Below are 18,159 nucleotides of genomic sequence, written 5' to 3'. Positions count from 1 at the left end.
AATGCCGATTGCCTGCTGTTATATGTTAGGTTCAAGGACTGGAAGAGCCTGTGCAAGAACTGGAACTTGAGCATGGTCCGGAGGAGCGCCAGGCTCAGCCTCTCCCTAGCTTCTCTTCACAGGCCAAAGGCCCTCTTCACATTTAAGAAGCCCAGGGGAAATCAATCATCTGAGTCTCCCTCTAGTACTCCCGTGTGAGTACTTCAGTGTGACAGGTGTTTTCCTGGGTGTGTTAGAAATGCAAACCAAGTGGATTCAGGTTTGAGTGGCCATGTAACCAGACCCAGTTCATCTGTGAAAAGCAGGGCATGTGGCTAAGGCGATGCAATTTCAAATGGGCGTCACAGGTGACTCACCAGAGGCCTACTGATATTTTCCTTCTCTGTGTGTGGTGGGATGGGGGGTTGCTTATATCCTTTGCATTTTTAGATAACAGCCCTCCTGATCATTTCCAACTTTTCAGAATTTCATAGCCCTCGTGCAGACCGCGTTTTCATGCAGGAATCTAGTCACGGATAGGGGTATGAATAAAATTATTTTTTAAACGGAGTCGAGACTAAGAGAGAGGCCTTAGTCAGGGAGTTTGCTCTATAAGAGCTTTTCCTACCTCCTGTCTCAGAGTGACAGCTCACCTCATCCAGCGGACTACATTTCCCAGCGGGCGCTGCGCATCTCACCAGCACGGGCTGGCGGGCTCGGGGCTCTTCTTCGCCCAGTTAGCCAATAGGAATACTCAGCTTGGGCCTCTGCCCGACTAGAAGCACGCGGGAACCGGGGCCTTAAAACTACATTTCCCGACGCGCCGGTACTCGAATACTGACCATTCAGCGCCAGGCATTTTGAGTCTCGGGGAGGAGCCGGCGTGGTCAGCCACCTTCATTGGCTAGGCGGCGCTTAGTAGAGCCGGAACCCGGGAGCGAGCGAAACGCAATGACATTTCCTCTTTAAATAACCGGAGCTGGGGCCCCTTGGAGAAATGGCCGCGTCGGCAGGTGGGTGGCGTGGTACGGTCGCCCGCAGTGTCGGAGGAGGGAAGCAGGAGCGCGGGCACCGGCCACGACCTGAAGAGGCGGCCGTAAGGCGGGAGGGAAGGATGGAGAGACGGCGGGCGCAGAGGCGAGGATGAATGGGGAGGAAGGTGGTGGCCGGCGCGCCCGCGGAGATGGGGCGCCTGGGTACCGGCCGCCCGCGAGGCGGTTGAGGGGTGCCCTGGCAGTCGCCCTCGGTCGCGCTGCCTTCGGGAGGCTCCCGACCGGCGCTCGGCCCGGAGCCGATTCCCCGCGCACCGCCGCCGCCGGCTCGGCTGGCTCGCCTCACTCGCTCCCTCCGCGAGCGCGGCGGTCCGGGCTCGCCGGGCTCCCTAGGAGCGCTCCGGCCTGGGAACTTGTTCGCCCTTGTTGAGCTCTCGGTTCCCAGAGCCTATGTTGGCGGTCCTGTGCCTACACACGGGCGCTTGTGTAGGGGGTGGGGGGCTCAGGACGCCGTAAACTGGCTTCGAACTTCTTGTGGTTGTGCGATTTTTCTCCTAGATTTAAGTAAGTCTTCCCCAACACCGAATGGGATTTCGTCTTCAGACACAGCCAACGATACCATGGACCCTTTCCATGCTTGCAGTATTCTTAAGCAACTCAAAACAATGTACGATGAAGGACAATTGACAGACATTGTCGTGGAAGTGGATCATGGGAAAACATTTTCCTGTCATAGAAACGTTCTTGCAGCAATCAGCCCCTACTTCAGGTATGACGACGTTAGAAACTTATATTACGATCCGTGCCCGACTCACTTTCATCCCTACTGTTGCTCACTTGGTTGTTGATACTGAGTTGAAACAGATAAAGGCAAGCAATTCGTTTATTTTCTGAGAGTAGATAACAGGTCTTGTTTTATTAGTGAGCCCTTGTTTTCAGGTGGGATCCTAGAGTTCAGATAGCTGGATTTTAAATTAGTGGACTTATGAGGTGTTCCCAATATGGATGCTACCGGCCACATGTGAAAAAATTACAATGCTTTAAAATTAAATTCAGTAACTCAGCTCCACTAAAACATGGCCGGTGCACAGACGTTGGCAGCTGCCACACTGGGCAAAGTGGATATACAGTGTTTCAGTCACTGGAGGTTTCGTTAGAGAATGGTCTAGAATTTTAAATATTGGTGATGTGGTTTTTCCCCTTTAGAGTTTAAAACAGGAACTTGTTACTTTACAAGTAAACTAGGACTTAGTAGATTGTCTTAATGCGGTGGAGTTTTGTAAGAAGTAATGAAATAAAGTAAGGGTTATTTATGTCTTACTTTCTAAGATTCCTAGAAATATTTCATGTTTTCTTCACTCTCGTTTTCTATTTCTTTTTTACCATAAAATATTGAAAAGTGGGAGTTTTAAACTTGGGTCTGAAAACTAAGTCCTTATTTTTTTTTCAGGGTGTGTTTCAGGAGCTCTCTTCTGAGTGTTTGTGAACGATAGGAAGACTGTCTCTTCAGCCACACTCTTTATCTTTTGAGGTGCTTATGAGGCAAATCACACTGTAATGTTGTACTAATTAGTTTCTGGTTCCCCTTTCTCAGAATGCTGGGGCCAGTACAGTTATATCAGTTCTGATACTTAAAACCACTTAGACCTGCCTTGGGTAGGTCATTGAACCAAGTATTGATTATTACAGGATAGAAAGCTGGAAAGAAAAAAAGATGAAACACGTAGACACAGGTTTGGCCTAGCAATGGATATCACTGCTGCTAGTCCTGTGTGTGTTTGAATAGATGGCCCAGTTGCTCCCTAACCAAACTCTGAATGTATTGATATGTATTGTCCTCTATAATCTAATAACCTTATCTCTATACTGTTAATTCCCATTTGCACATGAAAAGATCCAGATGAGTGATGTCTAAGTCATGCAAAAGGCAGAACTAGATTTTAGTCTAAACTTAAGACTTATTGTGTGACACTGGTAAATGGGTCTCCATTTAGGTTTCTATTTTTAAAAAAAGTAAAGCAAAACTATATTCTCTTTGAATAGTGAAATAAATAAATAGATAAATTGAAATGTCAAAGTAAAAATCTTCTCATTGAAACCTTATTCTCTAGATGATAATATTCTCTTCATGGATAATAAAAATTAGATTTGAATGCCTACATAGAAGTGGATTAAGTTCCAATAAATTAAAAAAAAAGCTTTGAAATACCATTCACATAAAGATGTTGCTAGAGAACTGAAAAACTAAGTTCTTGTTTCTGCATAAAAGTTCCTTAGCTTCCCTGATGTGGGAACCACAGGCAGCATACTTAATGATTTCCAGCCCTCCTGCTCTTGCAGAGGACCCACATTTTGTTCTCAGCACTCATGTCTAGCCACTCACAACCACCTGTTAGTAATTCCAGGGGACCAATGCCCTTTTCTAACGTCTACATCCACATTATGTACAGAAAAAAAAAAAAAAAAAAAAACCTTAATAAAAAAAGCCTCCATATATTTGTTGGGACCTTCAAAGGTATCGCCCATTTTCCCATGTAGGATACTTTGACAGTATAACAAAACAAGCTCAAAGTGTCTAGCGCTCAGTCACTTCTACCCCAGATACCACACCAATTCAAGTGTCTAGTAAGCACCCGAGATGCTTTGTTAAAAGTTTCTTAGAATGGTTGAATGTGGGACTACATTCCTTAATCCCAGCACACGAGGAGCCAGAAACAGGGGCATCTCTGAATTTGAGGACACCATAGTGTACATAGTTCCAGGACAGTCAGTGCTATATGAAAGAACCTTGTCTCAAAATAGTTACAAAAGTTTCTTTAGAATGAAACCTTACAGTAAGGTAATGATGTTTCCAAATGAGTAATTCTTAAAAGCCCAAGTATTTTTATCTGTTTAATGTTTGTGAAAGAAAGTTTAGAAAATATACTCATTTAAAACAAGAACAAAAACCAATCTTAACTAAACTATATGCCAGGCTGTTCTGGAATTTACTGTTGCTCAGGATGCTATGAATTTAAGCCTGCCCTCGCACCTCAGCCATCCACTAATTGGGATCATATACCACTGCACTCATCTAAGCTTAGGGTTGTACGTTGGGAAATTTAAAAAGAATTTCCAAAGAATCAGTGATGTGTTAAATCTTAGACTCTTTAGAAAAAAACATATTAAAGCTACCATAGCTATTTTGTATAGATATAAATAAGTAAAATACAGGAACTTTGAAGTATATCTAAAAGGGTTTCAGAGTGCCCAAAAGTAAGTAAAGTGGTTTTTAAAAGGTGTAGGTGAAAGGTATGGGCCTTTGAAGAATGCTGTGCTTGTTCTGAGATAAAACTTACTTTTTCCACATAATATAATGTTCCCTGGGCCATTGAAGATTTTATTAGACTAGCTTGTGCATAGGACTCATTTTGCTATCTTGATGATATCTTGAACTTTTTCTGAGACATGACAATATACGATCCATTATCAATTTGACTAGAAGCTTGGATGGGTGCTAGGACAATCAGATCTGAAATGTGTCACCGTTTCTCCTTCCATAGCTAATAAGAACAGAGTCCTGCCCCTCTGCCTCCCTCAGTTCTTACATGGACTCTTTGGTGAGACTGAGAAACCCAGTAAGCACAGATCTAATAAATAAGAGATGCCTCTATGAATCTTTTTAGTTTTATTTGCCCAGAAGGATTTTTTTTAAAGATTTTTGTATTTTATTCATGAGTACACTGTAGCTGTCAGACACACCAGAAGAGGGCATCAGATCCTATTACAGATGGCTGTGAGCCACCAGGTGGTTGCTGGGATTTGAACTCAGGACCTCTGGAAGAGCAGTCAGTGCTCTTAACCGCTGAGCCATCTCTCCAGGTGCCCAGAAGGATTTTTAAATGAAAGTACAATTGTCAAGGAATGTCAGGGCAAGTGGCTGTCTGGGTTAGGGCAATAAATTCCAGGGGTCTTATTTAGGGATATGTGGAAGTCTGGGAGTTATAGAAGTACTCAAAAGATAGAGTGTGACTTCCAAGTGTGTTCATTCAGGCTCACTCCAGTCACAATTACATAATTACTTTAGTGAGCAAGGCTATTTTCCAGTCTTGATAGGTGAAGGACCACCATCCCAAAAGACTCTCCATAACTTGCTGCAGAGAAGAGAGACGAGGTGGGGGGCGGCGCACACCACAGGGCCCTTCCATCAGCTGTAGTCCCAGGTGATTTTCAGATGAAGCAGTCTCCTATGGCACAGAGTCTTTGTGCTAATAATTAGTTTTCAGAAGTGCTTGTATGTGTGTTGGCTTTATACTTCTAAAAATTTCCATTTGTGGTACATATGAAATCTTACTCTTTTCTTTCTCAGATCCATGTTCACTAGTGGCCTTACAGAAAGTACTCAGAAAGAAGTTCGAATCATCGGTGTTGAAGCTGAATCAATGGATTTAGTATTGAATTATGCCTATACCTCTAGAGTTATTCTGACAGAGGCCAATGTTCAAGCTTTGTTCACGACAGCTAGCATCTTCCAAATTCCTTCCATACAAGACCAGTGTGCTCAGTATATGATTAGTCATTTGGATCCACAAAATTCTATTGGAGTCTTTATCTTTGCTGATCATTATGGTCATCAGGAACTTGGAGATCGATCAAAAGAATACATCCGTAAAAAGTTTCTGTGTGTCACCAAAGAACAAGAGTTTCTCCAGCTGACAAAAGACCAACTTATAAGCATACTAGATAGCGATGATTTAAATGTCGACCGGGAAGAACATGTCTATGAAAGCATTATAAGGTGGTTTGAACATGAGCAGAATGAACGAGAAGTACACCTTCCAGAAATTTTTGCCAAATGTATACGTTTTCCTCTAATGGAAAGTACATTTATCGAGAAAATTCCTCCCCAGTTTGCACAGGCCATAGTCAAAAGCTGTGGAGAAAAGGGACTATCCAACAACAATGGCTGTACACAGAGGCTTGGAATGACTGCTTCCGAAATGATCATATGTTTTGATGCTGCACACAAACACTCAGGAAAGAAGCAAACAGTGCCTTGTCTAGATATAGTCACAGGAAGAGTGTTTAAACTATGCAAACCACCAAATGACCTAAGAGAAGTTGGGATTCTTGTATCACCAGATAATGATATATACATTGCAGGAGGGTACAGGCCAAGCAGCAGTGAGGTGTCCATTGATCATAAGGCAGAAAATGATTTTTGGATGTATGACCATTCCACTAACAGATGGCTTTCCAAGCCATCCTTGCTTCGGGCCAGAATAGGCTGTAAACTAGTATATTGCTGTGGTAAAATGTATGCAATCGGAGGGCGTGTTTACGAAGGTGATGGAAGAAACTCCCTGAAGTCTGTGGAGTGCTATGACAGCAGGGAGAATTGCTGGATGACCGTTTGTGCCATGCCAGTTGCCATGGAGTTTCATAATGCTGTGGAGCACAAAGAAAAAATCTACGTTTTACAGGGTAGGTAGCAAAAGGATTCTTCACAAAGGGTTATATGCCAAGGGTGGTGGTGACACTTCTTAGTAGTTAATACTTCCTAGCTATAAGCTATGCTAGGACACTCTTAGAAAACCAAGGTGGAAAACATTCAGCATTTTAAAATATTTTTAAGTTACCGAAATGGTTGGTCTTCTGTTCTTGAGTTATGTTTGGATCTTTGTATTTTTAAAAGCATAATAATAGTTTATTACTTATTGACAATCTCAGAGCATTTTAAAATAAACAGTAAGCAAAGGCTAATCACACCTTGCTCCTCAATAATATAATCGAGATGTGGCTCCTACTTTTTTATGGAACTTACTGAATGAGTTTGCTGGAGTTGCACTGTTCGTTTACCGAGGAGCTTTGGTTTTTTTCAAGGTTTACTTTTATATGTATGAACACTTTGCCTGCATTTATGTCTGTGCACTAGGTGCATACAGTGTTCCCAGAGGCCAAAATAAGGTGTTGGATCACCTGGAACTAGAGTTGCAGATAGTTGTAAACTGCCATGCACGTCTGGAAACTGAACCCAGGTCCTCTGGAAGAGTAGAGACACAAGTGCTTTTAAACACTGAGCTATCTTTCAGTTCTACCGGGTTTTTGTTTGTTTTACATTATATGTATCTGGCATTTTGCTTGAATGTATGTGTATATACCACATGCATACTTGGTGACCGCAGAAGCCAAAAGAGGAATATCCTGAAACTAGAATTACAGATGGTTGTGAGCTGCCCTGTGGAGATTCAAGCTTGAGTCCTCTAAAAGAAGAGCTAGTGCTCTTAGCCGCTGACTCACTTTCCAGTGCCCACAAAGGGTTTTCAGTAGTTATAAAACTTAATTTCAAAGGTTTGAATTTATGTTCTTTAGTTCTTAGCTTTTGAAAAACTGTATATGAGTGTGCAAGCCAGACATTAACATTGGTTTTTTGTTTTTTTTTTTATTGTTGGCCACCTTATTTTTTGAGACAGGCTGTCACTGAAACTGGAGCTTACCAATTGAGTTGACTAGCTTGCCTTCAGGTTCCTCAGGAATCTGACTTTCTTTGCTTTCTCACTGCTGTGGTTATATATAGGTGTGCCGTCATGCCCTGCTTTTTTGTAGATCCTGGGTCTGAACTCATATTGGTTATATGGCAACCACTTTACCTGCTGAGCTATATCCCCAAGCCCCTTTACATTTGTTTAAACATTTTAGTTGCTGGAATTTTTAATACAGTTTAGGTAATTCTAAAACCCTTATTCATTTACTGTTTCTTAATGGATTGTGTTCACATATTTCCTTATATGACTACTTTAATAAATCAGGAACAGTGTAGGCTTTCATGAAGATATACATAATTATTTTTAAATCCTATTCCATTTTTTCAAAATGATACTCTTTGCTCTAATCCTTTGACATAAAATTTCTCAGAGAAACCAGGGTATGTTTGTTTTAAGTTGCTTATTCTGTAGGATTAATTAAGGCATAGCACTATCTAGTACTGTAGTTTAGTTAAAATGAAAGCATGTCATGGTTTGGGTTTATCTTTGCAAAATGTAGGAATGGGTATATAATTCATTCAGTATGATTATATCATCCAGTGTGATGATGTGTGCCCCCCCACCCCGTGTGTATGTGTGTGACAGCAAAAATAGTTTATAGAGATAATTTTAAGGCTCCTCATTGGAGTATGTAGGCTGTATATTAATGCAAATATTTTAGTTTATTAGAGAGAAGTTGAGATTTTCTTAAATCAACTTTTCTTTATAAGAAATGTATAGACAACTGTGACAAAAAATGTCTTAACTCCCATTTTTTTTATCAAGAATACTATATTAGTCATAGTTGAAAGAAGAGATGATATGTAAGCAAAGGTTTGGGCTTAAATAAAATTGAGGTTGAAATGTCACTAATTAAGTAGGCAATTAATTTATAGATGAGAATATCTTTAGAGTAGTTTGAAGGGAAGCTTTACTGAGAATCTAGTATTCCTTTCGAGCCTACAAAGCCTTCTTACATATAAAACCTGCTAACTGTTGAAGAAAGTTATATTTTACAGATTGAGCATCCCTAATGTAAAATGCTAAAAATGTTTGGGAATCTGAGACTTTTTTGAGTGGTTCTACATTCCATACCTGACCTTATATAAGAGGTCATAGTCTAAACTCAGTCACTAAAGATACTGTAGTAATTCATGTTTTGACTTGGAGTAATCTCCAAGATATAATGTGTGTGTGTTTGTGTGTGTGTGTGTGTGTGTGTGTGTGCGTGTGTGTGTGTGTGTAGATACTCTAAAATCTGAAATACTTAGCGTCTCAAGCACATCAGATAAAGTACATTCAACCTATTCTGCCTATAGCTGCTGAAGTATAAATTTAATCTCTCAGAGTTGGTATCTATTATCACAAAGACATTGTTCAATGTTCCCATTAAGCTGGACATAGCTGCCCATGCCTGTAACTCCAGTTCCCTGTAGGCTAAGGTAGAAGAATTTCGAAGTTAAGATCATCCTGAGTTCAGACTGAAGACCTTATCAAAAACCAGAGCAATGTTATATTAGCAAGATCTTGTCAATATTCACTATTTTAATTCTTACAGTTTCCTATTGGCAGTCTGGCTTAGCACACACACCGTTTTACTGTCAGTTTAGAAGAGTAACTGATTCAATATCAATTCTGTAAATTGTTTTGAAATTTGTCTTTGCTTTATAACAACATTCACAAATATGAGTGACCCACAAGCACAAATCTAAACAATTCCAATTCCATATGCTGTTTTTTAATCAAGTACCACACATGCATATAATGAATTTTTATGTTTAAGTTGTGTGTGTTCCTGTTGCCTGCCTTACTCCTTCCAGGTCATACATACCAGTGCAGTTTGGCTGTAATATTACTGTTACTTTATATATTCTAGGAGTCAAGTATTTGAAAAATGTAGTGAAAAATTTAGTTTTCTGAGGTAGGAATTAAAGATGCAACCCAACATGAAAATTGGCATAATTGTTTTCCTTTTCTTTGTTTAGGAGAATTTTTCCTCTTCTATGAGCCTCAAAAAGACTACTGGGGATTTTTAACCCCCATGACTGTGCCTAGAATCCAGGGCTTAGCAGCTGTGTACAAAGACTCGATCTACTACATAGCTGGAACCTGTGGAAATCATCAGCGTGTGTTTACTGTGGAAGCCTATGATATTGAGCTAAATAAATGGACTCGTAAAAAGGACTTTCCTTGTGATCAGTCTATAAATCCATACCTTAAGCTGGTCCTTTTCCAGAATAAACTTCATTTATTTGTGCGAGCTACTCAAGTGACTGTTGAAAAACATATCTTCAGAACCAGCAGGAAAAATTCTCTATACCAGTATGATGACATTGCTGACCAGTGGATGAAAGTGTATGAGACCCCAGACCGGCTGTGGGACCTTGGCCGCCATTTTGAGTGTGCAGTGGCTAAACTCTATCCTCAGTGTCTTCAGAAAGTTCTTTTATAAGTAGCAGGCCAAAGCACGTCACTGGCATCTCATACTAAGGAAGCTTGTTTAGGAAATGCTGTGAACATCGAAGAAAGCTGATAGTTTTGTATTCAGGAATGGGTGCTCATAAGGATTGTGGTGTGGGGAGGGATTTGCGCTTACCTTCATGATATTTTCATTTTAGGCAGGAAAGGTAAAGTGCAATATTAGCATTTTTCCACCCCTGGCATCAAAGTGTCATCCTAGAACTTTGTGAGAAATAGTTGCTGATAAACCAGGTGAGTTCAAGACAACTATGCACTCTTGAAAAGCAGAGTATTCCTGGGTAGAGACATCCAAACTAGTTAACGTGACTTTTATTTTAAATACGGGTAACAATATGAGGCAATATCATTATTTAGCTGTGATCTCTCTAACACAGAGAAGCACTAACTTAGATCCTCAGTCTTACTGTTTATATCTATTTACATATATGTTTTGTGTACTGTTTCCAAGTGTACGAGATTTAAATGTGCTCTGTCAGTAGACTGAAGGAACTTTTCGTCAGATTGTTTCATATTTCTCATGTAACTTAAGTTAAGCTACAAGGTTAAAGTGGCAGTTTTCTGTCCATAACTTTTTCAAGTGCTAACACTGTCTCGTTTTTTAAAATCCCAGAAAGGGCTCAGATATGCAGGTGACTGGTGCTTTTAGAAGTTAATTCACATGTGGTTTGATCAATTTAAATGGCTTATGAGTCTGTTTATCTTTCAGATTAGCATGCTAGTTCCACTGTCACGGTACTCCACGAAGTCTGCTATTTGTGTGATAGGGCATGGCTGATGGCCGTTGGTCTAACTGGATTCAGTTTTACAATTCCAAGCTTGCACTAACATGGGCTGTTTTAATGCCCAGACTCTTTTTCCATCCTCTACCTTTCCAGTCATTGTTAGTATTGTGAAAATTAATAATGTGAAGTTTTAACACCTACTTAGAAAATTCTGTTTTCTAGAAACAAGAGTCTTGGAGTGGTCTAATAGTTCAGTAGCTTATAAGGTTCCTATTACAGTTATAACCTCTATTTTTTGCACTCAACAGTGATGAATATTTTTATGTTGAAACACTTGCAGCTGAAGGGGATTCAGAAGGATGAGTGAGTGAACAGTCAGGTGTTTGTATTCTAGGTACTAAGGCGCTGTTCATATTGAACTGATAAGTGTCTCACAATTAGCTAGGAATATTAACAAACTTTTTACCTAAGGCAGGCATTTAGGTTGATAACATACTCATTACTATGCCTACTACAACTGATAAGGAATATTACACATAAGGCAGAGCCTGTCCTCAGTCAGAACAATTTTTCTTAAAGAGAATCAGTTCGAAGACAACTGGTATATTTATATTGGAAACAAAAGTCTTGCACAAAGTGTACGGTGATAGATACTGTGAAAGAAATGGAAACATTGCCTCTTGTATCACATACCTCTTTCCAGAAACTTCATAGGCCGCTTTACAGAGGCCCTACAAACAGAGAGTTCTGAAGCAGTTCAAGTGGACAGCACTCACAGAATGAGTGTGTATGTGTCCTGCACAGCTGGATGTGTGGCTTCTCCTAATCTGTGTTAACTTTGTCAGCCAATACTTTTTAACCGCTCTAGTTTGTCTTGTGTTCTTTTTTCTTTTCCATAATGTTTTAGGGTTATTTCTGTGAATTTTTTGAATTACATTATAGTTTTGTATTGCTAATGAGAGGGAAGATAATTTTTACAAGAGATATCCATGTAATTTATTTTTGAAAGCTTTGTTGAGTATCTAAGATTTCCTGCCACTTTGACAATCTCTGTATTTAGGAAAATTTGTTACTTGAATACATGACGTAGAACATTGAGTTAGCAATGTACATGCACCGTACGATATGTAAGAGAACAATACACTGTGGCTAATTCGACACTAGATTTACTCTGTTCTGTACAACAGTTGGTCCTTGCGTCACCTGTGTATATTGAGGGCATCACTTAAGAATAGTTTATCAAGGCCAAGGGTTAGAGTTTGCTATGGGAGTAGAGTATACATTGACTTTTGTATGAACTATTTGTTTACATTACATAGCTGGGATATTTTGCCACTTTTCAAATGATTTCAGAAAAGGTCCTAGGAAAGATTAGTGATATGTGTGGGCTGATGTGTAAAAATGTAAGGTACGTTTTCATAGTGTAAAACTAAGTGAAAGGCACAATGGGTACAGCAGAATTAAAAGATCTAACAAATGCCAATCTCAATTTAACTGTTTCTGCATTTGAATGTACGCAGCACTTTTCCTATCCAGTTCTATACAAAGAAAGCTGAACTAGGTGTAACTATGTTGTAGGATTGAAGAAATTATTTATGTCTGTCTTTGTTTCTTGTTATCCTACAAAGTTGATGTGTAAACATTTAAGTTGATTTTATTGGTGCATGAGGAAAAGTGGATGTGATCTGTAAGGAACCAGAGTCCCATGTGAAGATGGCATTCAATATTCAGTGCTCAGGTATGTAGTAAGTACTGTAGTCCTATGGGGCAAATGTGTAGATATTTTTAAACATTTTGCCGTAATTGCACAATTTTTGCATTTTTACCTGATGTCATTGTTTCTTGTAATAAAACCTTTTCTGACTGAAAACTGCCAGTGTTGTAAACTGATCTGAAGAATGAATTTTGCAAAATTAAAATTTGGTGAAAATCATAAACTATCTCATGTCATGGTAGAATGAAATACTATCTAACCTATTAAATATCTGACTTGTGGCATAACTCAAACTAGTTGGTATTACCAATAACTCCTCTTCATGTTGTTACCCCAGTCCAAGCCTGTTCTGTTCTGTCTGCTTGTGTGCATGTGCCACTGCAAGGGATTAATACCATTGACCCCCGTGATATATTTTCTCCACACAGTTGAGTGTTTCTGAAGTCAGAGTTGTGTCCCTCTTCCTGCTCAGGTCCCATGGCATTCCACCTCCACGTGGGAGCTGAGCTCTTACCAGTGTTGTCAGGTATACAAGCCATCTCTTGGACCTCATTGTAATCTCTTGAACTCACTAGATTCTAACCACATTAACTATGCTGCTCCTCAGACATGCCAAGTATCTCCAGCATCGGGGCCTTTAACCTTGCCGTGTTATTAATCAGAGAAGGCTTTATAATTACCCCTTCCTGTTTGTATTAAAGTAATAATCTGGGTTGGAGAAATGGCTCAATTTTTAAAGAGCACTGTCTGCTCTTTCAGAGGTTCCATTCCTAGCACCCACACAGCTCAGAACTGTAACTTCCAGGTGTTATGGCCTCCTGGGCATGAGATGCGCATGTAAACACATACCAAATACACAATGCAGAGATATAAACACATGAAAAATTTTAAAGTTTAAAATACCAACTTGCTAGAGAGATTGTCATGACATTGTTTTCCATGTTCTCCCCTGCCATTCTGTTTCTTCCTGCTATTTCACACTTTTCCCTTACTAAAACAGGAGGTCAAGGATTTTGTCTTATTAGTTACTTCATTTTTTATTAAATGCATTCCCTTTACAACCAGATACCAGCCTTTCTTTTCCCAGTACCTCCTCAAACAAATCTTCCCCCCTTCCCCCTTCCCCTTTTGAGAAGAAGCTCCTCTGTGGGGTGCAAACAATCTCCACACACACATCAAGTCACTGTGAGACTGGGCACATCTCCCAGAGGCCAGACAGGGTGGTCTATTTAGGGGTGTGGGATCCATAGGCAGGGAGGCACAGCCCCTGCTCCAGTTTGGGAGGTCTGCATGAATACCAAGCTGCTCAGCAGCTATATATATGCAGGGGCCTAGGTCCAATGGGTACTCTTTGGTGATTCAGTCTCTGAGGGTCCAGGTTAGTTCAACTCCCTTGATCTTCATGTGAAGTCCCAGAAGTCCTCTTTGTGCCCCTCAAATCTTTCTACCAACTCTTCATAAGACTCACTGAGCTCCATCTAATGTTTGAGTCTCTGCATCTTTTTCCATTGGCTGCTAACGAGTATTGTTACTAATGTCAGGGATTGGTTCATGCCCATGGGATGGGTCTCAAGTTGGGGCAGTCATTGGTTGGCCATTCCCTCAGTCTGCTCTGTATTTGTCCTTCTACATCTTGTAGTCAGGACATGGTTTGGGTCGAAGGTTTTGTGGGTGGGTTGCTGTTCTTATCCTTCCACTGAGAGTCCTGCCTTTATACAGGGAATGATTGCTTCAGGATTTATATTTCTCACTGCTAATAATCTCAGCTAGAGTCTCGCCATTAGATGCTCTGGGGCCTCTGTCCATCCCAGGTCTCTGACACTTCCTAGAGATTGCCTCTCACCCAAGCTGATCCTCCTCCTCTGCTTTCCCTACATATGCTCTCCCCTTGCATCTGATCCCCTCCCAATTCCCTCTTCCAGCCAGTTCTCTCTGAATTGATCTCCAGTATCTACTTTGTTTACCCTTTTGTGAAAGATTCAAACATCTTTCTTGTGTCCTCGTTATTTGGCTTCTTTGGGTCTGTTGATTTTAGCATGGTTATCCTGTAGTTTATGGCTAATATCCACTTATAAGTGAGGATATGCCATACATGTTCTTTTGGTTCTAGGTCACCTTGCTCAAGATATTTTCTAGTTTTATTCATTTGCCTGCAAAATTCATCATGTTCTTGTTTTTAGTGTCTTGAGCAGTATTCCATTGTATAGATGTACCATATTCTTTGTATCCATTCTTCAGTTGAGGGACATCTAGGTTGTTTCTAGTTTCTGGCTGTTAAGAATAAAGCTGCTATGAACGTAGTTGAGCAAAAGTCCTTGTGGGATGGTGAAGCATCTTTTGGGTAAATGCCCAGGAGTGGTATAGCTGGGTCTTGAGGTAGAACTATTCCCAGTCTTCTAAGAAACAGCCAAATTGGTTTCCGGAATGGGTGTACAAGCTTATACTCTCACCAGCAGTGTAGGACTGCTCCCCTTGCTCCACAGCCTTGCTAGCATGTGGGGTCCTTTGAGTTTTTTGATCTTCGCTATTCTGATGGGTGGAAGGTGAAATCTCAGAGTTGTTTTGATTTGCATTTCCCTGGTGACTAAGGATATCGAACATTTCTATTGGTGCTTCTTAGCCATTTGAGATTCCTCGTTTGACCCCATTTTTTTAATTGGGTTATTTTGATCTTTGATGTTTAACTTCTTGAGTTCTTTATATATTTTATATATTAGCTCTCTGTCAGATGTAGGGTTAGTAAAGATCTTTTCTCAGTCTGTAGACTGTTGTTTAATCCTGATGATGTTGTCCTTTGACTTACAGAAGCTTTTTAGTTTCATGAGGTGCCATTTATTAATTCTTGATGTTAGTACCTGAGCCACTAGTGTTCTGTTCAGGAAGTTGTCTCTTGTACCAATGTGTTCAAGGCTATTCCCCACTTTCAGTTCTATAGATTAAGTATATATAGTTTTATGTTGAGGCCTTTGATCCATTTGAACTTGAGTTTTGCTCAGGGAGATACATGTAAATTTGTTTGGATCCTTCTACATGCAGACTGACAGACCAACGGCATTTGTTGAAGATGCTCCCCGTTTTCTATTGTATGGTTTTGGCTTCTTTGTCAAAAATTAGGTGTCCGTAAGGTGTATGGGTTTATTTTTGGGTCTTCAATTTGATTCCATTGATCTACCTGTCTATTTGTATACTATTGCTCTGTAGTACAACCTGAAGTCAGGGATAGTGATACTTCCAGAAGGTTTTTTTTTGTTTTTTGTTTGTTTTTGCATATGAAGTCAAGATCTTTCAAGATCTATGAAGAATTATGTTGGAATTCTGATGGGGATTGCATTGAATCTGTAGATTGCTTTTGGTAAGATGGCCATTGTAACTATGTTAATCCTACCAGGATCTATAAGTAAGGAAGATCTTTCCACTTTTTGATACCTTCCTCAGTTTTTTCTTCAGAGACTTGATATTTTTGTCATATAGGTCTTTCACTTGCTTGGTTAGAGTTACATCAAGGTATTTTGTGTTATTGTGGCTATTGCGAAGGGTGCTGTTTCCCTAATTTCTTTCTCAGTTCATTCATCTCTTGTGTAGAGAAGAGCAACTGATTTCTTTGAATTAATTTTGTATCCAGCCACTTTGTCAAAGGTGTTTAACAAATGTAGGAGTTTTCTGGTAGAGTTTTGGGGGTCACTTATGTATACTATCTGTGGTGATACTTTGACCTCTTCCCTCTCCAATTTGTATCCCCCTTGATCTCCTTTAGTTATCTCTTTCTAACTAGAACTTCAAGTACCATATTGAGATATGGGGAGAGTGGACAGCCTTGTCTTGTCCCTGACTTTAGTGGAAATGCTTTTAAGTTTCTCTCCATTTAATTCGATGTTGGCTATTGGCTTGTTCTATATTGCCTTTATTGTGTTTAGGTGTGTCCCTTGTATCCATGCTTTCTCCAAGACTTTTAACATGAAGCGGTACTGGATTTTCTCACTTTTTCAGCATCTAGTGAAGTAATAATGGGGGTTTTATTTGTTTGTTTACATGATGGATTGTGTTGGTAAATTTTCATATATTGAACCACCCATGCATTCCTGGAATGAAGCCTGCTTGCTTGTGGTGGATAATGTCTTTGATGTTCTTGGATTCAGTTTGTATTTTATTGAATAGTTTTGAATCAGTGTTCATAAGGGCAATTGGTCTGAAATTCTTTTTGTTGATTCTTTGTATGGTTTAGGTGCCAGGGTGACTGTGGCCTTAGAGAATGAGTTTGGCAGTATTCTGGTTTTTTGTTTTTGTTTTCTTTTTTGTGTGTGTGGAATAATTTGATGAGTATTGGCATTAGCTTTTCTTTGAAAGTTTGGTAGAATTCTGCAATAAAACCATCTAGCCCTGGACTTCTTTGGTTGAGAGACTTTTAATGACTGCTGCTGTTTCACTTGGGTTTATAGGAGTATTCACATATTTTACCTGATCTTGATTTAGTTTAGGTGATTAATATCTGTGTAGAAAGTCATCCATTTCTTTTAGATTTTCCAATTTTATAGAGTACAGGCTGAAATAAGACCAAATGATTCTTTGAATTTCTTTGTTTTTTGGTATGTCTCCCTTTTCATTTCTAATTTTGTTAATTTAGGTACTGTCTCTGCCCTTTCATTACTTTGACTAAGGGTTTGTCTATCTTGTTGATTTTCTTAAAGAACCAACTCTTGTTTTTTTTGATTCTTTACGTTGTTCTCTTTGTTTCTAATTGATTGTTTATAGCTCTGAGTTTGATTATTTGTCACCTACCCCTCTTGGGTATATTTGCTGCTGCTGCTGCTGCTGCTGCTGCTGCTGCTGCTTTTCTTCTACTTCTTCTTCCTCCTCTTCCTCTTCTTCTTCCTCTTCTTCACTTCCTCTTCTTCTACTTTTTCTTCTTTAGTGCCTTCAGATGTGCTTTTAATTTGTTAGTATGAGAACTCTACAAGTTTTCAATTGTTGTGTGAAATAATAAAAAAATTGTACCATCCCACACTACACCAGCATGACACCGGCAGGCCTGACCTGTTCTCATCTCAGTGGACTCTCTGACCTGGAGCTCTAAAATCTCTCCTCCCATCTCTCTAAGTTTCCATGGTGGGTGGCTGTCATGCCAGGCCTAGCATCCAAATTCACACGGCTAACTGGGGTGCACTTCTTGCAAACCCATGCTTTGCGCTGTACCTTTCTCTCTGGAACCCAGCTGAGTCTCTGTGTGAAGGAAAACACCACACAATCTTTGTTTAGAATCAACAAGTAACACAATTGCTGGGCTCAGCAACTAGCATCCTAATTTGTAAGCCAAAGTTAAGATCTGTAGCAGATCCCAGTGGGTCCACCACCTGAACCAGAGGGTCTCCCTACCTACGTTTTGGCTTCCACATGTCTCCTGTCCAAAAGCAAGTCTTTTTCTCTGCCTCCTCTCTTCTCTCTAACCCAGAAGTCTTGCCTACTCCTTGCCCAGTGATTGGTCCTCTGAAATCTATTCATTAGGGAAGGGTTCTGCCACACTCTATGAGGACATTTAGTGCTCTAAATGTTTCTAAAGATTTTAGAAAATCTTTAATTTCTTTATTTATTCCCTGACCCAGCGATCATTGAGTAGAGAGTTGTCCAGTTTCCAGGAGTATGCATGCTTTCTGTTGTTTCTGTGGTTGAAATTCAGCTTTAATCCATAGTGATCTGATAAAATCCATGGGATTATTTCAATCTTCTTGTATCTGTTGAAGTTTGCTTTGTTACTGATGATATGGTCAATTTTG

At 40.0% G+C, this 18,159-nt stretch overlaps 1 protein-coding gene across 1 annotated transcript; it reads left to right on the top strand.

Moving 5' to 3' along the window:
- Positions 1-902: 902 nt before the first annotated feature.
- On the top strand, positions 903-10,074 carry KBTBD8 (kelch repeat and BTB domain containing 8). The gene is made up of 4 exons (XM_080914707.1): positions 903-992; positions 1,530-1,740; positions 5,320-6,434; positions 9,460-10,074. Exons 1-4 carry the CDS (start codon positions 977-979, stop codon positions 9,924-9,926), a joined length of 1,809 nt encoding a protein of 602 aa, XP_080770833.1. The 5' UTR covers positions 903-976; the 3' UTR covers positions 9,927-10,074.
- Positions 10,075-18,159: the final 8,085 nt, after the last annotated feature.

The sequence above is a fragment of the Micromys minutus genome (assembly GCF_963924665.1).
Source record: "Micromys minutus genome assembly, chromosome: 3".
Classification (NCBI taxonomy): domain Eukaryota; kingdom Metazoa; phylum Chordata; class Mammalia; order Rodentia; family Muridae; genus Micromys; species Micromys minutus.
This window is presented reverse-complemented; position numbering and strand designations above follow the sequence as displayed.

What these genes read in the sequence shown, in the direction of transcription:
- KBTBD8 (XM_080914707.1), top strand. An exon ending in GCAATCAGCCCCTACTTCAG is followed by an intron (nt 1,741 to 5,319) that starts GTATGACGACGT and finishes TTTCTTTCTCAG; the next exon opens with ATCCATGTTCACTAGTGGCC. An exon ending in AAAAATCTACGTTTTACAGG is followed by an intron (nt 6,435 to 9,459) that starts GTAGGTAGCAAA and finishes TTCTTTGTTTAG; the next exon opens with GAGAATTTTTCCTCTTCTAT.